Source organism: Schistocerca piceifrons, chromosome 11 (genome assembly GCF_021461385.2).
Source record: "Schistocerca piceifrons isolate TAMUIC-IGC-003096 chromosome 11, iqSchPice1.1, whole genome shotgun sequence".
NCBI classification, from domain to species: Eukaryota; Metazoa; Arthropoda; class Insecta; order Orthoptera; family Acrididae; genus Schistocerca; species Schistocerca piceifrons.
This window is the reverse complement of record NC_060148.1, coordinates 96,303,653-96,324,411: the sequence shown is the minus strand read 5'-3', so window position 1 is coordinate 96,324,411 and position 20,759 is coordinate 96,303,653. Positions and strand designations below refer to the sequence as shown.

The window sequence follows — 20,759 nt, the reverse complement described above, 5'->3', positions numbered from 1 at the left end:
GTGGTGGCATTACTTTTCATTCAACCATTGTACTGTGTGTTTCTCTGAATGGTTTATTTGTTATTTCTCTTCCACGTGTCCTTACAAATGTTTCCACCAAGTTTCACTGTCCTACAATCACTCATTTTTCGAGGGGGGGGGGGGGGTTGGAAGTTGTTTCCAAATGGCGAAAGTTTACTTATCTATATATGGCCAAGAATCCTGTCTTCTTATGCGTACAGAATAACCTGCATATGCATATGAAATAAATACTTGTGACACGGGAGTGCTGTACTCATAAAAGGAATGATTAGGCACTGACGCACACACTCCACAGTGGGCTGTCACTGGAGACGGACAGAATGGCCACTATTGTGGCTGTGAATGCATACATTTAATAAGAGTGTTGGCTGGAAATTGTTATTATTAAAAGACTGCAGCAGTGTGGACACAAGGAAATAGAAAATAATAATAGTGTTTAATATTGTTAAACTACATGGTGTTCAAAAAGTCTCTCCACAGTGCCATATGATTGTTAGCCGCGTGTGCCGTATGCTGCAGTAAATATACTGAAACAAGAGTCAGTGAAATACAAGTTATTCATTTATTGAATATTCATTTTTACTTACAAATTTTCACATTAAATGTTAAAAGTGTCCCCCCTGTTGTTGAATATACAATTCAATTATACACAATTCAATTTGTCTAATCATGTTTCCAAACACAAGCTGTAACATTTCTTCTGTAAGAGAAGCAGAGAAAGCGGATATTGCAGTTTTCAATTCATCGATGGATTTTGGACGGTTTTTATAGACAGTTGCTTTCGCTGCACCCCAGAAGAAAAAGTCAGGTGATGTTAGGTCAGGCGATCGTGGAGGCCAAAGTCTCTCTGAAATTATGCCATCACCAAAAACCTCAGCAAGCAGTAACATTGAAACACAAGCTGTATGCGTGGTTGCACCATCTTATTGAAAATAACCGTTCAGTATTTCACTTAACGCAAGTTCTCCTATGAATGGGTACAGAATATCACTGCAGTATCGTTGTGAGTTTATTGTTTCGTTGAAAAATATGGGACCCACAATCCAATGTCTAGAAATAGCAATCCAAACTCCTATTTTCACAGAATGAAGTGGTTTCTCATGAGTACACAATGGATTTTCAGTGCTCCAAATATGAGAATTTTGCAAGTTCATGTACCTGAGTACATGAAACCACGCCTCATCAGTGAAAAACGTTTCATTAAGAAAAACACTTCCATTTTGTTGAACGAAATTTTTGAACCATTGACAATAATGCAGTCTCTTGCCATGATTAGTATTTTTCAGTTCTTGCACGACTGTCACTTTGTGTGGCAAAAGTTCTAATTTTTTCCTTACAGCTGTGTGTGCCGTCCCGACACTAACATCGACTTCCTGGGCGAGTTTTCTTACTGACTTGTTCAGACTTGCAGACATTTTATCAGAAATATCGAGTAGTTTACCCCCAGACAAAACACTAGGACGACCACTTCGCGGTGCATCTGTCACTAAACCCGTTCTTCAAAATTTGTTAATCAAATCTCACACAGTATCACGATGTGGGAGAGTTGTCTCCAGGAAAACTGAATTAAATGTTTGATGAACTGAAACTGTGTATTTAATGCCATCTTTGAACACTTGTTCGACTAAAAACACATGTTCTTCACTGGTTAGCATTTTAACAGTGACAAAAATGTAACAAACGAACAAAGGAACTAAGCTTAAACGTTCACGTCAACACGTAACGACACACACCAACAATAAAACTGATGCTGGCTGATATAAAAAGAACAGTGGAATGTTGGGAGAGTCCACTTGGAGGGAAGTAACCCAGGCAGTCGAACATCAAACGGCACGCGCGGCTAACAATCATATGGCACTGCGGAGAGACTTTTTGAACATCCCGTATACCACTGGATTGAACTAAAATTAATTTAAAGGTAGCTGCTCGACTACTTTTCACATTTCAGATATCTCTAATTGCAGGATCCACGGTATATAAGTAATGTAATGCAAAAGGAACTGTTAACCGACACCACAATCAGATCACTCTCGTGCGAACAAAGTGGGAGAGAACCGTACAGGGCAGGGCGGTCCACGCACCTTGAGCGTGAGATTGGCGAACGTGTCGGTGACTTCGGGCAGCAGCAGCAGATCGTGGTGGCGGTCACGCTCGTCCTCCAGCTCGCGCACCGTGTCCTTCGGGAGACCGGCGGTCCCCAACACGAAGTAGCACCGCACGTCGCCGTCCTGCGGGCAGGAGCGGAACCACGTGTCGCGCAGTGTGTCGCGGGCGCCCCCGTCGGCCGGCGCCGACACCACCAGCACTACCAGGAAGTGGCCGACCGGCTGCTCCGGCGGAGGTCCCCGTTCCGGGCACGCCGGCCACGGCGAGGGCAGCCCGCCGCTCGTCACTGCCAGCAGCAGGAAGCTGCCGGCCAGGACGAGCGCCACCGCCACGTACGCGACGGAGAAGAAGCGCCGCACCAGCACGTGCAGCAGCAGTCGCGTCAACATGGCGCCCGCCCGGCTGTGGGGCAAAACACGAATCGATAGAATAGGGTTTGCTACGGCAAACTGAACACACTGTACTGGTATCGAAGTGGTCGGCATGCAGAAAATGTGCACACTTCCTGAGAAGCTAATTCAGATTCTGACCATCTAGTAGGCTCCAAAATGAGACAGAAACTTGCTGTGCCTCCCAAAGGAAATAGCACTATAACAAAGAAATGGAATACATAAAAACTGAAAGATAGGTCTACTGTTCAAGAGAATCAGGACAGATTGAGACATGAGTTACAAACAAAAGCTGGTGGAGACCGTGTAGACAAAGAATGGAACGCTATTAAAAATGCCATTCTGACAACGGCTTGTTAGATACTGGGGGAAACAAGGAGAATTAGAAATGAAGACTGGTACGAAATTGAATGCAGGCAGCAGAACAGAAAAAGGAAGTGAGGACGGAATGCTTACAGCAAAATACGAGACCAGATCAGGCATTATACAGGGTGTTTATAAATGAATATTGGGGTTTTAACACTTCATAATATTTATTATATTAAACTTACAGTTATAAATGATATGTCAAATGAAAGAGCAACTCAAATAGTTTTGCCAAGAACCTTATAAATGTTCAATGTGAGCACCATTTGTCACACGGCACACATCAAGTCTATAGCCGAGTTCTTCCCAAACGTTGATAACTGTGTCTTCAGTGATTGTAACAACAGCTGCTTCAATCCAGTTTCTTGATTCAGGGAGGTCTGCTGGTAGCGGAAGCACGTACACACGATCCTTGATGAAGCCCCAAAGGAAAAAATTGCATGGTGTTAAGTCGGGTGAATGTGGAGGCGATGCAAAGCACGCCCAGTCATTGCGCCCCTTGCAGCCTATCCAGCGCTCGGCTATAGACTTGATACGTGCTGTGTGACAAATGGTGCTCAAATTGAACAGTTATAAGGTTCTTGGTAGAACTGTTTGAGTTGCTCTTTCATTTGACATATCATTTATAACTGTAAGTTTAATGTAATAAATATTACAAAGTGTTAAAACCCCGATATTCATTTATAAACACTCTGTATAACGAAAAGAGAGAGAGGCAGCAAGGGTGTGAAAGAGAGAGAAAAAAAAGGGAAGTCATAAGGAGAAAGATAGAGGAACAGAAGAGCACCGTCAAAGGAATGAGAGCAGAAAGTTCTGTAAGAAAATTAAAGAAAAAACTCAAGAATATAGACAGAAAACAGCAGCATGTAAGGGAAAAGAGAGAAATTTGCTGACAAATAAACAAGATGTTCTGGATAGATGGAAAGAATGCGTCAAGGAAATTCTGGAGGGCTATTCAAGCAGAAATGTGCAACCACTCTATTACACTGCTGATCCAGAGATGGAAGAACCCACCTTACAGGAGCTACAGAAGGTATTGCACTGTCTGAAAAAACTACAAGAGACCAGGTCTGATGACATAGCAGCAGAACTGTTGAAAAATGGGGAATTGGTCTCCATAAGCAAATCCACACACTTATGAAGTTGATACATAATCAGGAAAGAACCCCAGAATAGTGGACCCTACGGATAATCCAGCCAAGCCATAAGAAAGTAGACAAGACTTGTTCAAATTACCGAGGCAGTACCCTACTGAATGTAACCTGTAAGATCCTCCCTAGTATTATTTATAACAGACAAGTTCCATATGCAGAGGAGACTTTTGGAGAATATCAGTGTCGATTTTGGCCCAATAGACCAACAACAGATCAGATTTTTGTGCTGAGGCTAGTATATGAAAAGGTGTATGACTATAATATTGTGCTTCATAACTTCTATTTAGACTTCAAGAAAGCTTTCGACAGTCCTAATAGTGCAGAAATACTAAATGATTTGCTTGGCATACCACCTGAGTATGTTTCACTTATCCGAATAACACTGGATGGTTCCAAGGCTGCAGTGTGAGTGGATGGAAAAGCCAGTGAATGGTTTAGCATCCGTAAAACATCAGACAAAGGACTGCCCTTTCTAAAATGCTTTTTAATCAGACTCTTGCAGCATCCATTCAAAAGCTCCAAACATCTGGTTACATAGGCATGAAGCCAACTCAGATTTGTGCATATGCTGATGATGTAGCAATTATTAGTGGAAAAAGTGTTCCACGAGAGAGAACAATAGGCGATTTGAAAGAAGCCACACTACCTGTGGGTCTTACTTTATTCAGCACTTGCACATACAAGAGCGCGGAGCGAACTGCCTCCGGCCAGAACACACGCAGTATACGAGGGGCATTTGAAAGATCTGTGCAAAAATAAAAACTACTTACGTGTTTGGGATAAACCTTTTTTTTATTATTCGACATAGTCTCCTTTTAGAGTTATACACTTTGTCCAACACTATTCTAATTTGTTGATCCCTTCTGAATAATAGGAATTGTCCAAGTCTGCAATATAGCTATTAGTTGCTACAATCACCTCCTAGTCCGAATAAAATCTTTGTCCTGCCAGCCATTTCTTCAAATTGGAGAACAAATACTAGTCTGAGGGAGCCAAGTCTGGAGAATAGGGGGGATGTGAAATGAGTTGGAATCATATTTCCTTTAATTTTGTGACCACAACTGCTAAGGCGTGCGCTGGTGAATTGTCGTGATGGAAAAGGACTTTTTTGTGGTCCAATCGCTGGCGTTTTTCTTGCAGCTCGGTTTTCAAACAGTCCAATAACGATGAATAATATGCACCTGTAATAGTTTTATCCTTTTCCAGATAGTCGAGGAGGATTATCCCTTGCTAATCCCAAAAGACAGTCGCCATAACCTTTCCGGCTGAAGGAATGGTCTTCACCTTTTTTGGTGCAGATTCTCCCTTGTTAACCCATTGTTTAGATTGTTGTTTGGTCTCAGTAGTATAGTAATGTATCCATGCTTCATCCACTGTGATGAAACAATGCTTAAAGTCCTGCGGATTCTTCCTGAACAGCTGCAAACAATCTCTGCAACACTTCACACGATTCCATTTTTGGTCAAGAGTGAGCAATCGCGGAACCCATCTTGCTGATAGATTTCTCATGTCCAAATGTTTATGCAAAATATTATGTATCCATTCATTCGAGATGGCCACAGCACTAGCAATCTCATGCACCTTAACTCTTCTGTCATCCATCACCATATCATGGATTTTATCAATGATTTCTGGAGTTGAAACCTCCACAGGCCGTCCAGAACGTTCAGCATCACTTGTGCCCATATGGCCCCTCTGAAAATTTTGAAACAACTTATAAACTGTTCTAATCGAAGGTGCAGAGTCACCATAATGTTTATCAAGCTTCTCTTTAGTCTCCTGCGGCATTTTGCCTTTAATAAAGTAATGTTTAATCACCACACGAAATTCTTTTTCGTCCATTTTTTGACAATCACTCGACTTTCTCGATTCACACGAATGCCAAACACAAAGAAATAGACCAATATGGCTGAAACTTGGTGTGTGTTCTTTCCAAAGATGCTACTAACTAAACATGACCTCAATATGTGTTGGTGGTGCCATCTCTCGGACTTTGCACAGACTTTTGAAACGCCCCTCGTAGGTGCTGTGGTGGACAGAATAATGGTGGGACTGATAACTGATCTATCCTACACGAAGTGTGGGGTTTCTACAACAGATGGCAACTCTGTGACATCCGCCGAGGCAACAGATGCAAGTGTACACAGTGCGTAATCATGGGTCGGATCAGTGAGGAGTCATGAGGCCGTGTGCAAGTCATGCTTGGTGTTGTTTAATTATGCAAATCCATTGTATCCATAAATACTGATATGCTACATACCCATGCAGAATATGCAGACATGTTGTTTGTATACAGCTACTGTGATGGCACTACCCGTATGGCTCTGAAAGAATACCAGAGACTTTTTCTTGAGGGACGAACTACCTACGTCAGGTTATTTCCCACAGTTTTTCAGACGTTATGTGAACCCAGAACACCATCCAGTGTACAAGTAAAAGCAGACTGTGAGGCCATCCAGTCAGCTGAGGAAAGGGAAGGGAAGGCATTATCGCAATGGTACAACGGAATTCCACAACCAGTACATGGCGCATTAGTTGTTGCCTTGATATTCTGCAGATGTGAGTGTGGCATCTGTTACATTCCGAAGGCCTGTACCCACTCTATGTGCAGCCTGTGCAACATCCCAATGACTCAGTAAGCATATAACAATTTTGGGGTCAACGGAGGCGTCTGATCCCACCTATCGGCTTTGACCCGTGACGTAAGGGTGCTGTGTTGTACGATGTCATGACGGTGCGGAGTTTAGTTTATGAGTGTGTTGCGTTTGTAGACGTCATCTTGTTGTGGTCGGTGGTATCCTCTTGTGGTGTATTGGGTTCATTTGGGTGTCGCTGCTTGGAGTGTGCATTTATCGGTCATAACTGTTATAGAAGAATGGCAATTAGTTTTGGCAAGTTAAGAATTAAGTTTCCGGTGTGTTTATGTTATTGCGGTGTCGTTTGATGTTATTGGTTTGCTGTCTGTTGCGCGGTAAACCATTTGATTAAATTTGTGGCTTCTTTTGTTAGGTGTGGATATGACTTCTAAGTTTAATAGTGCATGTCTGTGGGCTGAAACGGGGACAACATGTTGTCTGTCATTAAGTTTCTGCAACTTTTTGGGCCTGCGACGGAGATAGTGAAATGCAGCGTATGCAAGCAGAATATGCGAGCTGGGGGTTATTGTGTAGTGCCGGAACTTTTTTATGGTAAGTAGTCGTTTTTTTGGGCCTATTATTTGTGTGTTATGATGTTCGGTGAGGTTTTTATGTGTTGTTGGGTTGTTGTTACTTACTGCACGTGTTGGTGGTTTACGTTTTGGTATCGGCAGTTGTGGTTGATTTATGTATCTTAGGGGGAAGTACTCTATTTCAATTTTTTTGGTATCGTCAGTTGCATTTGAGATGCTTAGGTCATGGGAAGTGACCGATTGCAATTTGTCGTCATAGCTATGTGTGTTTTGGTATCATGAGCTGTTGACCTATATAACGTCAAGGGAAGAGTCCGATTCCAATTTTTGTTGTTTTAGGTGTTGGTTTTGTGGTATTGGTAGTTGTGGTGTGATTATAATTTTTGGAGAAGTTGGTTTTTATTTTGTGGCATCATAAATTGTGATTGAGCTATGTAGGTGACGGGAAGTGACCAATTCCCGTCGATATTGTAAGTGTAGCAGAACTTGGGAATTTTGTGCGTTTTTATGTCGTCGTCTTGTGTGGCTTCGGATAATAGAGTGTGTCCGTATGTGTTTATATTTAGTTTGTCCCCACCCAAAAATCCCCTGGTCCCGTGAGTTTGATTATATTCTTGGAGAGAGATGTGTGTGTTGGTTTCATATGTATTTTCGAGTTTGTTGTTATTTATGTAATGATGTCATAGCGTGCCATATTGGAGACGTTGAGAATGGACGTTTCCGCCATATTGGTGACATCATGGGTCAAAGCAGATGGGTGGAATCGGATGCTTCTGTATTCCCCAATTTTGTCAATGATTGACTGTACAGACGTATGTCATGCTTCACACTTTATTTACAGACAAGGCTACACTTTTACACGTAATGGTATTGTGAACACCTGCAATTCTCATACATGGGCGATGTGGAACACACATGACACTAGGGAAATAATATCCCAAGTTAGGTTCTCTGTGGACGTCTGGTGAGGTATGATTGGTGAGCTCTGACTCGTGAAGCGTCAGTTGTCGAGTGCGTTCTTGGTGCACAGCTGCTAGTGCAGGGTTCCATGACGAACGTAGCTGATAGCCCTTGTCCCTGTTAACAAGGTTACACGGAGTCTTATCTCAATAGATTCTTTGATGATACTCTCCCAACAGTCACTAGCTCGGTACAACATTTTGGTTTCCTAAAATTCGAATGTATGTCCCTCATTGAAGTTATGTTCTGCCACTGCTGATTTATCTTTATGCTCCTGATGTATGCATCTAATGTGTTCTATGCAGTCTTGTAAGATGTAGTACTGTGTTTCCCCTATGTACTGGTGGCCAGTACATTGTATGTAATGGGCATTTGCTGTGAATTAGATGGGAAACATACAAGATCATCAACAAATACCAACTTCGGAAACCAAATATGACAACAGTAGAACAGAGAGCACTAAGACTGCTGAAAGAAGATGAAAACGCAATAGCCCTACCTGCCGACAAAGGAAATGCTACACTTTCATTACGTGCTGACGATTACCACTAGAAAATAACAGCTCTGCAACAGGATCTGGTCTGCAGGAAGCTGAAGAACAATCCAACACCAAAGATGAGAAGTTTACAGACTTGATTTTGATAGCCAAGTACTGTCACCACAGCCTTTCTATTGATCAATTTACAAAAGAAATGTGGCAATGAACCAACTATAGCCTTGCTGGAAAAACCAGCAAGCACTGAACTGCAGCATCACACAGAAACAATTCAAATTCTAAATTGTCACTACCACATCATAACATAAAACTTATGAAACATAAGAATCCTAAAAAAAAAAAAACTGAAGATATAGTAAAAGTCAAGGTAAACGCTAACAAAATACAAATAAATCATAAAAACTTAATCATGTACCATATTAACAATAAACTATCACTATATTGCTTCATGCTATTTTTGCTTGGGACTGCTAAATTCAACCGGAAGTATTTTGCAAAAAACTAAGCCAAACCAAGTGGACAGTCAGCAAACACACTTCCACAAGTGACAATTACAATAACTTTTTAACTGAATTCTTGGGTATATTCAATGAATGCTTCCCTTTTGTAACAGTGAGGACCAGGACCCAAAAAAGTAGATCCTGGGTAACAAAAGGAATTAGAGTGTCTAGTAATACTAAGAGGAAACTGCATATGGAGGCAAAAGTAAATCAAAGCCCTCAATTTGTTAAGTATGTAAGCACATACAAAAAAACATTTGACAAAATAGTTAAACTAGCAAAACGTACTGCAAATAACGACTTCATTTCAAATGCAAAAAACAAATCAAAAGCTGTTTGGTCTGTTATAAGAAGTGAAGTTGGCAGTGAGGCAGAGAGAAAATGCCCTTCTAAAATAGTGATAAATGGTAGAGCTGTTACAGAACCCAGTGCCATTTGTGAATCATTCAATGACTTTTTCATAAACTGTAACAAATTTGGCGACTGTTCACCACCAAATACAAAGCCCAATATGACAGATAGCAATTGCACATGTTTTAAGTTTTCTCATGTTTCCATCTCAGATGTCATCAAAATCATAATGTCCCTAAAAAATTCAAAATCTGCGGGATGGGATGAGGTCCCCACTGAAATAATGAAAATAGTCCGTCACAGTATTGCATATCCACTCTCTTTCATAATCAACCAATCATTTGATGAGGGATGTTTCCCAGATCGATTAAAATATGCAGAAGTTCGGCCCATACACAAAAAAGGCAAACAAGATGAATTGGGCAACTATAGGCCAATCTCACTGTTACCAATTTTCTCAAAAATATTTGAAAGAGCTGCATGTGATCAGATTGAAAATCACAATTCATCTAACAGCATTATCTTAGGCAATCAATATGGTTTCAGAAAAGGCCGCAGCACAATCCATGCAATAAATGAATTAGTCACAAAAGTCAGCAGATGTCTTGATGATAGAATGTGTGTGTCAGGCATCTTTTGTGACCTGTCCAAAGCCTTCGACACAGTAAATCATGACCTGCTTCTCCAAAAATTGGCACGCTACGGTTTTCAAGGCAAATCTCTTAGCTGGATGTCATCATACTTGGCAAACAGAAAACAAAGAGTACTTATTAACATCAATGGCAAGAAATTTCTCTCTGGCTGGAAAAACACTCAATTAGGTATTCCACAAGGCTCAATATTAGGGCCACTGCTTTTTCTATATTATATTAATGATATGCCATGTCAGGTCCAGTCTGATACTATCCTCTATGCAGATGACTCAACAGCTGTAGTCTGTTGTAAAAATGAGGTAGACCTAATTCGTCATATTGAACAAACACTTGGGGAAGTGGAGGCATGGGTCAAAAACAATAACTTAACATTAAACTTTACAAAAACAGAAATTGTTCATTTTACCACAAAACAATCTGCACAGTCTATAAGTGAAATAAGGTATATGGACAAAAAATTAGAGACTGCAGACTGTGTCAAATTCCTTGGCGTGTTAGTCAATAAAAACCTGTTATGGAGTCGCCATGTGGACAACATACTGGGTCGACTGAATAGCCTTGTATATATTATGAATATCTTGTATAGTATTACTGATTTAGCTGTAAGAAAAACTGTATATAATGCATATTTTGTTTCAGTCATTAGGTATAGTATAATTTTCTGGGGGTCTGAAAAAACAAATTTACTTAGAGCTTTTAGACTACAAAAAAGAATCATCCGGGCAATGGTGGGAGCAAAACCAAAGCAACACTGCAAACCTTTATTTGTAAAACTGGATCTAATGAGCATTCCAAGCATATACATCTATGAAACTCTCACTTTCACGAAAAGAAACCCACAACTTTTTGAGGGCAACTTCTTCTTGCATCAATATGATACAAGACATAGAACGAGCTACATGTTACCTACCCACCGTTTAAAATCATATGAAAAAACCCCATACTATATGGGCATGAAATTTGTAAATAAAATATGGAAAGATATGGATGACCCAAATGTAAAAGGCACCAAAAGAGACCTGGAAAAATATCTGAAAGATAAATGTTACTATAGTGTAGAAGATTTCATGAATGGTAACAATGCATTATAATTGTAATTCAAATACCTCTTTGAAGATGTTACACCATGTATATTATTAGTTTGTTGTATTTTTAGTATTGTTATATATAGTGTAAAAACTGACAAGTCACCTATGTCACAATCTTTGATTGTATAAGGCATGTTATGTGATAATAAAAATTGAATTGAATTGAATTGAATTAAGAAAGAAAGTGGATGCTTTTTCAGTCAAATCAAATAGCTGCTTTGTCTGCTGTTTGTATCTTAAATTTTAGGTGTACTTGACTGCATTAGTATTTTTCAAAGAAAATGTTTATCTACATTGCAAATACAGGGATCTGATTTCAGTACATTAGCAAGCATTTAAAATGAACACTTCATCTTCCCCTCTAACTAAAAGAAATTTTGAATCTTTGACTCTTGCTAATCATATAACTTGTCAAAGAGGCAGGTAAAGAGGTATGTTACAATTTCGAGCACTGGGGATTCCAAATTTATTGCTTCTATGTCTACATCTATACACTGCAAACCACTGTGAAATGCATGACAGAGGGTATATCGTACTGTACCAGCTATGCACGACAGAGGGTATATCGTACTGTACCAGCTATTGGGGCTTTGTCACATTTCCTTCAAGTATCGAGTGCGGGAAAAATGATTGTTTAAACACCTCTGTGGGTGCTGTAATTAATCTAATCCCATCTCCATGATCCCTATTGGTTTGTGTATATTCTTAGAGTCATCACTTAAAGCCAATTCTTTCTCAGTATAGTTTAAAGAGTCTGCCAGTTCAGTTTTTTCAACATTCAGTGACACTCTCCCGCAGGTCAAACAAAATTGTGACCATTCGTGCTGCCCTTCTCTGTATATGTTCAATACCCTTTGCCAGTCCTGTTTAGTATGGCTGGCCGTGGTGGCCGAGTGGTTCTGGGCGCTTAAGTCCGGAACCGCGCGACTGCTACGGTCGCAGGTTCGAATCCTCCCTCGGGCATGGATGTGTGTGACGTCCTTAGGTTAGTTAGGTTTAAGTAGTTCTAAGTTCTAGGGGACTGATGACCTCAGATGTTAAGTCCCATAGTGCTCAGAGCCACTTGTGTGGATCTCACACACTTGAGCAATATCCCAGGATGGATCAAATGAGTGACTTTTTAGCGATCTCCTTTGTAGACCGATTGCTTTTCTCTAGCATCCTACCTATAAACTGAAAAGCCTACTACCTGCTTTATCCACAACAGAACCTATGCACTTGTTCCAGTTCATGTGCTTAACAAGTGTTACAGCACTGTATTTGAACGAGTTTACCAATTCTGACTGTGACTCATTTATATTATAGTCACAGGATACTACGTTTTTATTAAATTATTTTGTGAAGTGCACAATTTTACATTTCTCAACATTTAAAGCTACGCGTCAATCTTTGCACTACTTCAAAATGTTATAACAGTCTGATTGGATATTTGTGCAGCTTCATTCAGATTGCACTTCCTTGTAGATAACTGCATCATCTGTAAAAAGTCTGACATTACTCTTAATATTGTCCACAAGGTTGTTAATATACAATATGAACAGCAAGGGACCCAACACACCTCCCTGTGGTATACTTGAAGTTACTTTTACACCTGTCAGTGACTCTCCATTCAAAATAACTTGCTGCATTCTTCTTGCCAAGACATCCTCGAAGCTGTCGCATATTTCACCAGATGCCCCATACAATTGTACTTTTCATATTAAGCATAGGTGGGGTACTGACTCTGACACTTTTTGGAAATCAAGAAATATTGCATCCACTTGACTGTCTTGATCCATGGCTTTTAGGATGTCATGAGAGAACAGTGTGAGTTGGGTTTTACATGATCTATGTTTTCAAAATCCATGCTGGCTGTAATGGAGGAGATTGTACCCCAAATAGTTGACAGGGATAGTGGGCAGTAGTTTTGTGGATCATATCTACTAACCTTGTTGTAGACATGTGCCACCTGTGCTTTTTCCAACTACTGTGCACAGACTGTTGTTTGGCGGATCTATCACAGGCTCTAGTTAACAGAAGGGCTAACTCAACTGTGAAATGGGTACAGAATCTGATAGGGATTCCATCAGACCCTGAGGCTTGTTCAGTTTCAATGATATCAACTGCTTCTCAATGACACTTACACTTATATCTATTTCACTCGTCTTTCCAGAGGTATGAGAAATAAGTTGGGGCAATACTCCTAGGTTTTCCTTTCTAAAGGAATATTTGAAAACAGTTCAGCACTTCTACTTTTGCTTTGCTATACTCTATTTCAGTTGCTGTCTCTTCCATGAGGGACAGTAACTGATTCTACATATGACCAGAATTTATTTGGGTTTTGTCAAAGGTAAATTAACAACATTCTGCATCAGTCAAACATGTCCCATTCAGTATCTCTCTAACTATAGCCGTATGTTTTGTTTTATACTGTTATTTAGTAGTATCTGTTTTTTTAAGAAGTCTTTTATAGTGTCCGTATACCATGGAGGATCTCTTCCATTATAAACTGTCTGATTGGGTATATTGAATTTTCTCATGCTGAGAAATTAGGAGGAGTGATCTGTATTACTTTGTAAAAGCTTTCTAAAACCAAGATTGCACAAAAATTTCTTTATTTACAAACAACTGGTTTCGACAGACTTTGTTGTCAACTTCAGGCCTTCAAAAATTTTTGCTATAAAATGTGTTCGTTTTGGATTCGACTTCATGCCAAGTTGTCATGTAGATGAATGTGCTACACTTTATCTACTCGACTACACGATGTGAGGTCATACTCAAAATGAACACATCTTTCCTTTGGTTTCCCCCATCCTCTCCCACCCTAGCCCGCTGTCGCACCTGTACTAGTGTCCCGCCTGGTCTCTATCTCCACACCCTCGCCCAATGTGGATGATGTCCTCGTGCCTTCCATCTACTCCTCCTACCAGCTTTAATCCCCCCTTCTTCCCCCCTCCTCAGGTCTCTCTCTCTCTCTCTCCCCCTCCCTCTTCTCTTCTCTTCTTCCTCCTTTTCCCCGGCCGACCACCTTCTTTCTCCTTTTCACCTCCCTCCCCGGGCTTCTGGCACCTTGCTTCTCCCCTCCTCCTGGTTTCCCCCCTACCGTCTCTCCCCACTCCCTTTTCTCCCCCCCCCCCCTAACCTTCACCCAGTGGTAGGTCCCCTTCGGTGCAGTGGTTTTTAACAATTTCGTTGTGGTGTCAGTGTTTCTCCAGTGCTGTGTGCAGTGCTACATTCCACCAGCACCAACAGTGTCGCCAGCATCATTCATTTGTGTTCCCACTGTGGTGTTTCTTTGTTTTCGTGTTGACTCACAGAGCTCATTCTCTGTGTGTGTGTGTGTGTGTGTGTGTGTCTCTTGTTTATTCAGCAATTTATACCATTCTATATTATGTGTTCTTTTCTCTTTTGACTATGTTTTTCTGTTGGCTGAAGAGCGGCGAATTGTGCCGCTGCCAGCCCGCCCCATTTTGGAAAGTGAAAAAGTGCTCTAAGTAGTTTTCAGAGAATATATTTAGCCTAGTATTGTTTTGCAGGGTGTCTTGTCATGCCCACCACTAACAGAACAAAAAATATCCCGTTTGATTGTTGGATGGTAAAAACCTTCTCCAGTGATTGCATTCCCATTAGGGAACTCAAGTATAAGTAAAGTGAGATTTTCTCTTAAGTTTTTGGTTGTGTCAGGAAGAGAATCTGCTGGCTGACAGGAGAGCGCTATTATTATTTTTTGACCACCCATGATACTGAGTCTTGCCCAATCAGTTTCACATGCAGTTTCAACTTCTGTCTTGGTGGATTTGAGTTTCTTCTCTACTGCAACAAATACATCATTTCCCTATACTGTCAGTATACACTTAAGTTTTCTCCAATTATCTCACTACTGTAACTGCAGATTTTACCAGCTTTCTGTGCCTAATATTACATGAGTGTCATTGGTTTTAACATCACTTCAAACTCTGGCAGTTGGTTGCAAATACTTCAGCAGTTAATCACTAAGACACATTTCCATGGATCTTACACTGATACTTCTGGGTTTCCCACAGCTATCATTATCTAGATTTGACAGAGTCGCCTAATCTACAAAAACTTTATGTTAGGCATGAACTTGTTGAGCATCCTAGCAACAGAGTACATAACTCCACACTGAACCCTAGGAAAGGAGACAGTCTACATAATAATCATTTTCATTTCTACTTTTATGATTCTGCAACTCACAGTTCAGTTGAAATTTATTTTTATTATTATCAACATATCATGTTGAAAGAATATAGACTGGGAGCTACCACAGAAGCACATGGTGAATAGGTACACATCTGAATACGTTGTTACAGAAATGGTCAAAAAGCCCAACTATTAGACTTTCTTAAGTAATAATTGTGAGAAAACATATGCAGATTCTTCGACCATTTGTTGTTAAGTATTCTCTATAAGGGCAATATATTTCATACTGGTAGACTAAATCGATAAAACTGTAAAGGTATTCATTACGTTCAGCCTACATGTTGCTAGGTATGACACACGAAAACCTGTACGTGTCATTTGGACAGCGAGAATAAGAAAATTATAGCGTGTGTCATTCCACCTGCCACTGGGTTCAGCTATCAGTTGCTGTAGTACAGCTTTTAAAAGGTCACTGCAGAGTTCGCGGATAATGCACATTTGAACCACTTTTGGCAACGATCGAATTGCCCATGAGGTCGGTAGTTTATTTATTCGTCCTAAGGCCACTCAGTACAACAGTACTGAACACCCCAGATACATTACAGAAAAAATACATACTTATGTAAAACGTTTACAACGTAGAGTAGGATTAAGCGAGGGCACGACTGGAAATCGACCAAAACATTATAAATGCAACCATCCACGCATTCACCTTAGTAACAACTGTGGAAAACAACGGAAAACCCACGTCAGGATGACTGGACAGGGTACGGAGTTTCCATCTCAACGAATCTGCATAACGCTGCATTCATTTCATGAGTATCAGCGTATGCTAAAAGAGTTGTGAATATGTGCGTCCTTTCTCAATATGCGGTGTGGCTGGCTACCTGTGAATGTTTCTACTAACGGGTATACACTCCAATCCAAGTCCAGTGAATTATATGTACATGTTCGACGAAACTAAAAAACATCAAGAAACTGAACGATTTTCTTACGTCCAGTATATGACATTCGCCGACTTCCTACAACACGTTGTCTTCTTAATTAATGTTTGTTATTATTATTATTATTATTATTATCTGGAAACTCACTCTTACTTTGTAATGCTGTTCCTTTGTAGAAATTACACTTAATGAAAATATCAAAACTTCTCAGCAAACTGCCGTGGCTTCTGCATTCTGTCTACAGTTCCGTATTTGATATCTTCTACGAAAACCCAGTGTTTTTGTTTATTTGTATCGCCTTCGGTTTGTTTACAATACAATAAATCTATCACTCACATGGGTGTTCCACAGACGACAAAAACAGTTTTCTCACATGTTTTTACGTTTATTAAAAATTACACTCAAGGAGATAAACCTCCTAGATTAAACTTTCACGCGGCTTAAGAATCAAGTTGTTTCAAGTACAACTTGTTTTCGTAACATAAGCATTCATTTCATTCGCATCTCAGTTCTGATTTGTGACAATATCGATTATTAGCATCAGCCATTTCCATCCATTGCAAAATGTCGACTTCTGTCAGGAACCGCGAAGACAACTGAGATATGTACAAGTGATTATTTCCGTGGCAATTGGTTTCAGTACGCTCATCCTCCTAAGCAGAAAACATAACGTAAACTATTGAAAATAGTGATTTTGTCCTCGTTTTTTCTGTTTGCTCTGCGACAACAGCTGCACTATGCGATCTTTGATTTAGTGTATCTTTCTCATCTACATCTATGATTTGATTCAATCAGCTGTACTGTAGGATCGTATGTTCTATGTTGTTATTTTGGGGTAACAATTTCTATGCATGGTAGATTTTGAGTGAAGCAGTTTACTAATCTACCTGATATGTTTCGAAATATTTAAATTTGTAACTCCAGAGAATAAAGAAGTATCGCTGCATCCCTCCACAACATACGTTAAAGTCGATATTCAAGTTAAACATTCGATCGAAGCAGTAGAATGATAACGAAAGCTGTCGGGGAATGAAGAAAGATTTTACAGAAAATAAGAAATAGCTTTCATCACAGTTTTCATTTCCATCGTTACTGTAAATCTGCCACTTCCAATATCGCATCTGCAATGCATATCCGATCCCCATATAAGTATTACAGCACAGGTGTACAAAAAGAATTACGCACAGCGGATCATGTTAGACAAACTAACATCCATCTACGGCAATAGCGTATTATAGTTTCATTTTGGTTGTCAATGACAGAGTTAATTTGTGCCTTAGTTATAATGGGTCCCAGGTATCCTAAGAGCCCGGTGTACCGCTAAAATGTATATGAAATCGACTAAAACTGAATGAATGGCCACATAGGGATGAAATCAATGAAGATGCAATTAAGTCGTTTTAAAATGCAGACCATTCAAAAATTATGTATCTGTAATGTACTGAATATCTTGTGACAGTTGAAAACTTGTCAGATTGAGCCTCAAACCTGGATTTGCTGCTTATGGTGAGCAGTCCTGGCATGGCTTAAATGTTCTGTTGTCACTACATATTCATTACATTTATGATAAACAAGATTATTTTGGCGTAGAAAGAAAATAAAATTCTTATTTCGACTCATTTGGTGGTGGTAGTGTGATCCTTTCTTGGTCTGGCAAGTTAAATTCTGCATCATGATTATACTAAAAGTCAAAAAACAAAATATTACATACAGAAAAAGAGAACAAAAAACTGTAAATTACATACATACAAGGTGTACAATATTACACATACACACATGATATAATATTACTGTACCATATATAATATGATACATCATTTACATAACTTACAACTCTAGAAATTCATTTAAATTATATATATCATGGTTTGTATGTCTGTTGTTGATGTGATCTTCAGTCCTGAGACTGGTTTGATGCAGCTCTCCATGCTACTATATCCTGTGCAAGCTTCTTCATCTCCCAGTACCTCCTGCAGCCTACATCCTTCTGAATCTGCTTAGTGTATTCGTCTCTTGGTCTCCCTCTATAATTGTTACCCTCCACGCTGCCCTCCAATACTAAATTGTTGATCCCTTGATGTCTCAGAACATGTCCTACCAACCGATCCCCTCTTCTAGTTAAATTGTGCCACAAGCTCCTCTTCTCCCCAATTCTATTCAATACCTGCTCATTAGTTATGTGATCTACCCATCTAATCTTCAGCATTCTTCTGTAGCACCACATTTCGAAAGCTTCTATTCTCTTCTTGTCTAAACTATTTATCGTCCACATTTCACTTCCATACATGGCTACACTCCATACAAATACTTTCAGAAATGACTTCCTGACTCTTAAATCTACACTCGATGTTAACAAATTTTTCTTCTTCAGAATCGATTTCCTTGCCATTGCCAGTCTGCATTTTATATCCTCTCTGCTTCGACCATCATCAGTTATTTTGCTCCCCAAATAGCAAAACTCCTTTACTACTTTAAGTGTCTCATTTCCTAATCTAATTCCCTCAGCATCACCTGACTTAATTCGACTACATTCCATTATCCTTGTTTTGCTTTTGTTGATGTTCATCTTATACCCTCCTTTCAAGACACTGTCCATTCCGTTCAACCACTCTTCCAAGTCCTTTACTGTCTCTGACAGAATTACAATGTCATTGGCGAACCTCGAAGTTTTTATTTCTTCTCCATGAATTTTAATACCTACTCCGAAGTTTTCTTTTGTAGCCTTTATTGCTTGCTCAATATACAGATTGAATAACACCGGGGATAGGCCACAACCCTGTCTCACTCCCTTCCCAACCACTGCTTCCCTTTCATACCCCTCGACTCTTATAACTGCCATTTGCTTTCTGTACAAACCGTAAATAGCCTTTCGCTCCCTATATTTTACCCCTGCCACCTTCAGAATTTGAAAGAGACTATTCCAATCAACATTGTCAAAAGCTTTCTCTAAGTCTACAAATGCTAGAAACGTAGGTTTGCCTTTCCTTAATCTTTCTTCTAAGATAAGTCGTAGGGTCAGTATTGCCTCACGTGTTCCAACATTTCTATGGAATCCAAACTGATCTTCCCCGAGGTCGACTTCTATCAGTTTTTCCATTCGTCTGTAAAAAATTTGCGTTAGTATTTTGCAGGTGTGACTTATTAAACTGATAGTTCGGTAGTTTTCACATCTGTCAACACCTGCTTCTTTGGGATTGGAATTATTATATTCTTGAAGTCTGAGGGTATTTCGCCTGTCTCATACATCTTGCTCACCAGATGGTAGAGTTTTGTCACGATTGGCTCTCCCAAGGCTATCAGTGGTTCTAATGGAATGTTGTCTACTCCTGGGGCCTTGTTTCGACTCAGGTCTTTCAGTGCTCTGTCAAACTCTTCACGCAGTATCATATCTCCCATTTCATCTTCATCTACATCCTCTTCCATTTCCATAATATTGTCCTCAAGTACATCACCCTTGTATAGACCCTCTATATACTCCTTCCATCTTTCTGCTTTCCTTTCTTTGCATAGAACCAGGTTTCCATCTGAGCTCTTGATATTCATGCAAGTGGTTCTCCTTTCTCCAAAGGTCTCTTTAATTTTCCTGTAGGCAGTACCTATCTTACCCCTAGTGAGATAAGCCTCTACACCCTTACATTTGTCCTCTAGCCATCCCTGCTTAGCCATTTTGCACTTCCAGACGATATCATTTTTGAAACGTTTGTACTCCTTTTTGCTTCATTTACTGCATTTTTATATTTTCTCGTTTCATCGATTAAATTCAATATTTCTTCTGTTACCCAAGGGTTTCTACTAGCTCTCATCTTTTTGCCTATTTGATCCTCTGCTGCCTTCACTACTTCATCCCTCAAAACTACCCATTCTTCTTCTACTGTATTTCTTTCCCCCATTCCTGTCAATTGTTCCCTTATGCTCTCCCTGAAACTCTGTACAACCTCTGGTTTAGTCAGTTTATCCAGGTCCCATCTCCTTAAATTCCCACCTTTTTGCAGTTTCTTCAGTTTTAATCTACAGTTCATAACCAATAGATTGTGGTCAGAGTCCACATCTGCCCCTGAAAACGTCTTACAATTTAAAACCTGGTCCTAAATCTCTGTCTTACCATTACATAATCTATCTGATACCTTTTAGTATCTCCAGGGTTCTTCTATGTATACAACCTTCTTTCATGATTCTTAAATCAAGTGTTAACTACGATTAAGTTATGCTCTGCACAAAATTCTACCAGGCGGCTTCCTCTTTCATTTCTTAGCCCCAATCCATATTCACCTACTATATTTCCTTCTCTCCATTTTCCTACACTCGAATTCCAGTCACCCATGACTATTAAATTTTCGTCTCCCTTCACAATCTGAATAATTTCTTTTATCTCATCATACATTTCATAAATTTCTTCGTCATCTGCAGAGCTAGTTGGCATAT

At 39.8% G+C, this 20,759-nt stretch overlaps 1 protein-coding gene across 1 annotated transcript in view; it reads right to left on the bottom strand.

Annotated features, from left to right (window-relative positions):
• LOC124720314 (beta-1,3-galactosyltransferase 6-like) overlaps positions 1-16,864 on the bottom strand; it is an 87,259-nt gene extending 70,395 nt beyond the window's left edge. Inside the window, exons 1-2 of the mRNA XM_047245619.1 lie at positions 16,485-16,864; positions 2,103-2,529 (exon numbers count right to left, since the gene is read on the bottom strand). Of these exons, the coding sequence (XP_047101575.1) occupies positions 2,103-2,516 (414 nt within the window). The 5' untranslated portion in view covers positions 2,517-2,529; positions 16,485-16,864. The remainder of the gene's footprint in view (positions 1-2,102; positions 2,530-16,484) is intronic.
• Between the last annotated feature and the right edge of the window lie 3,895 nt (positions 16,865-20,759).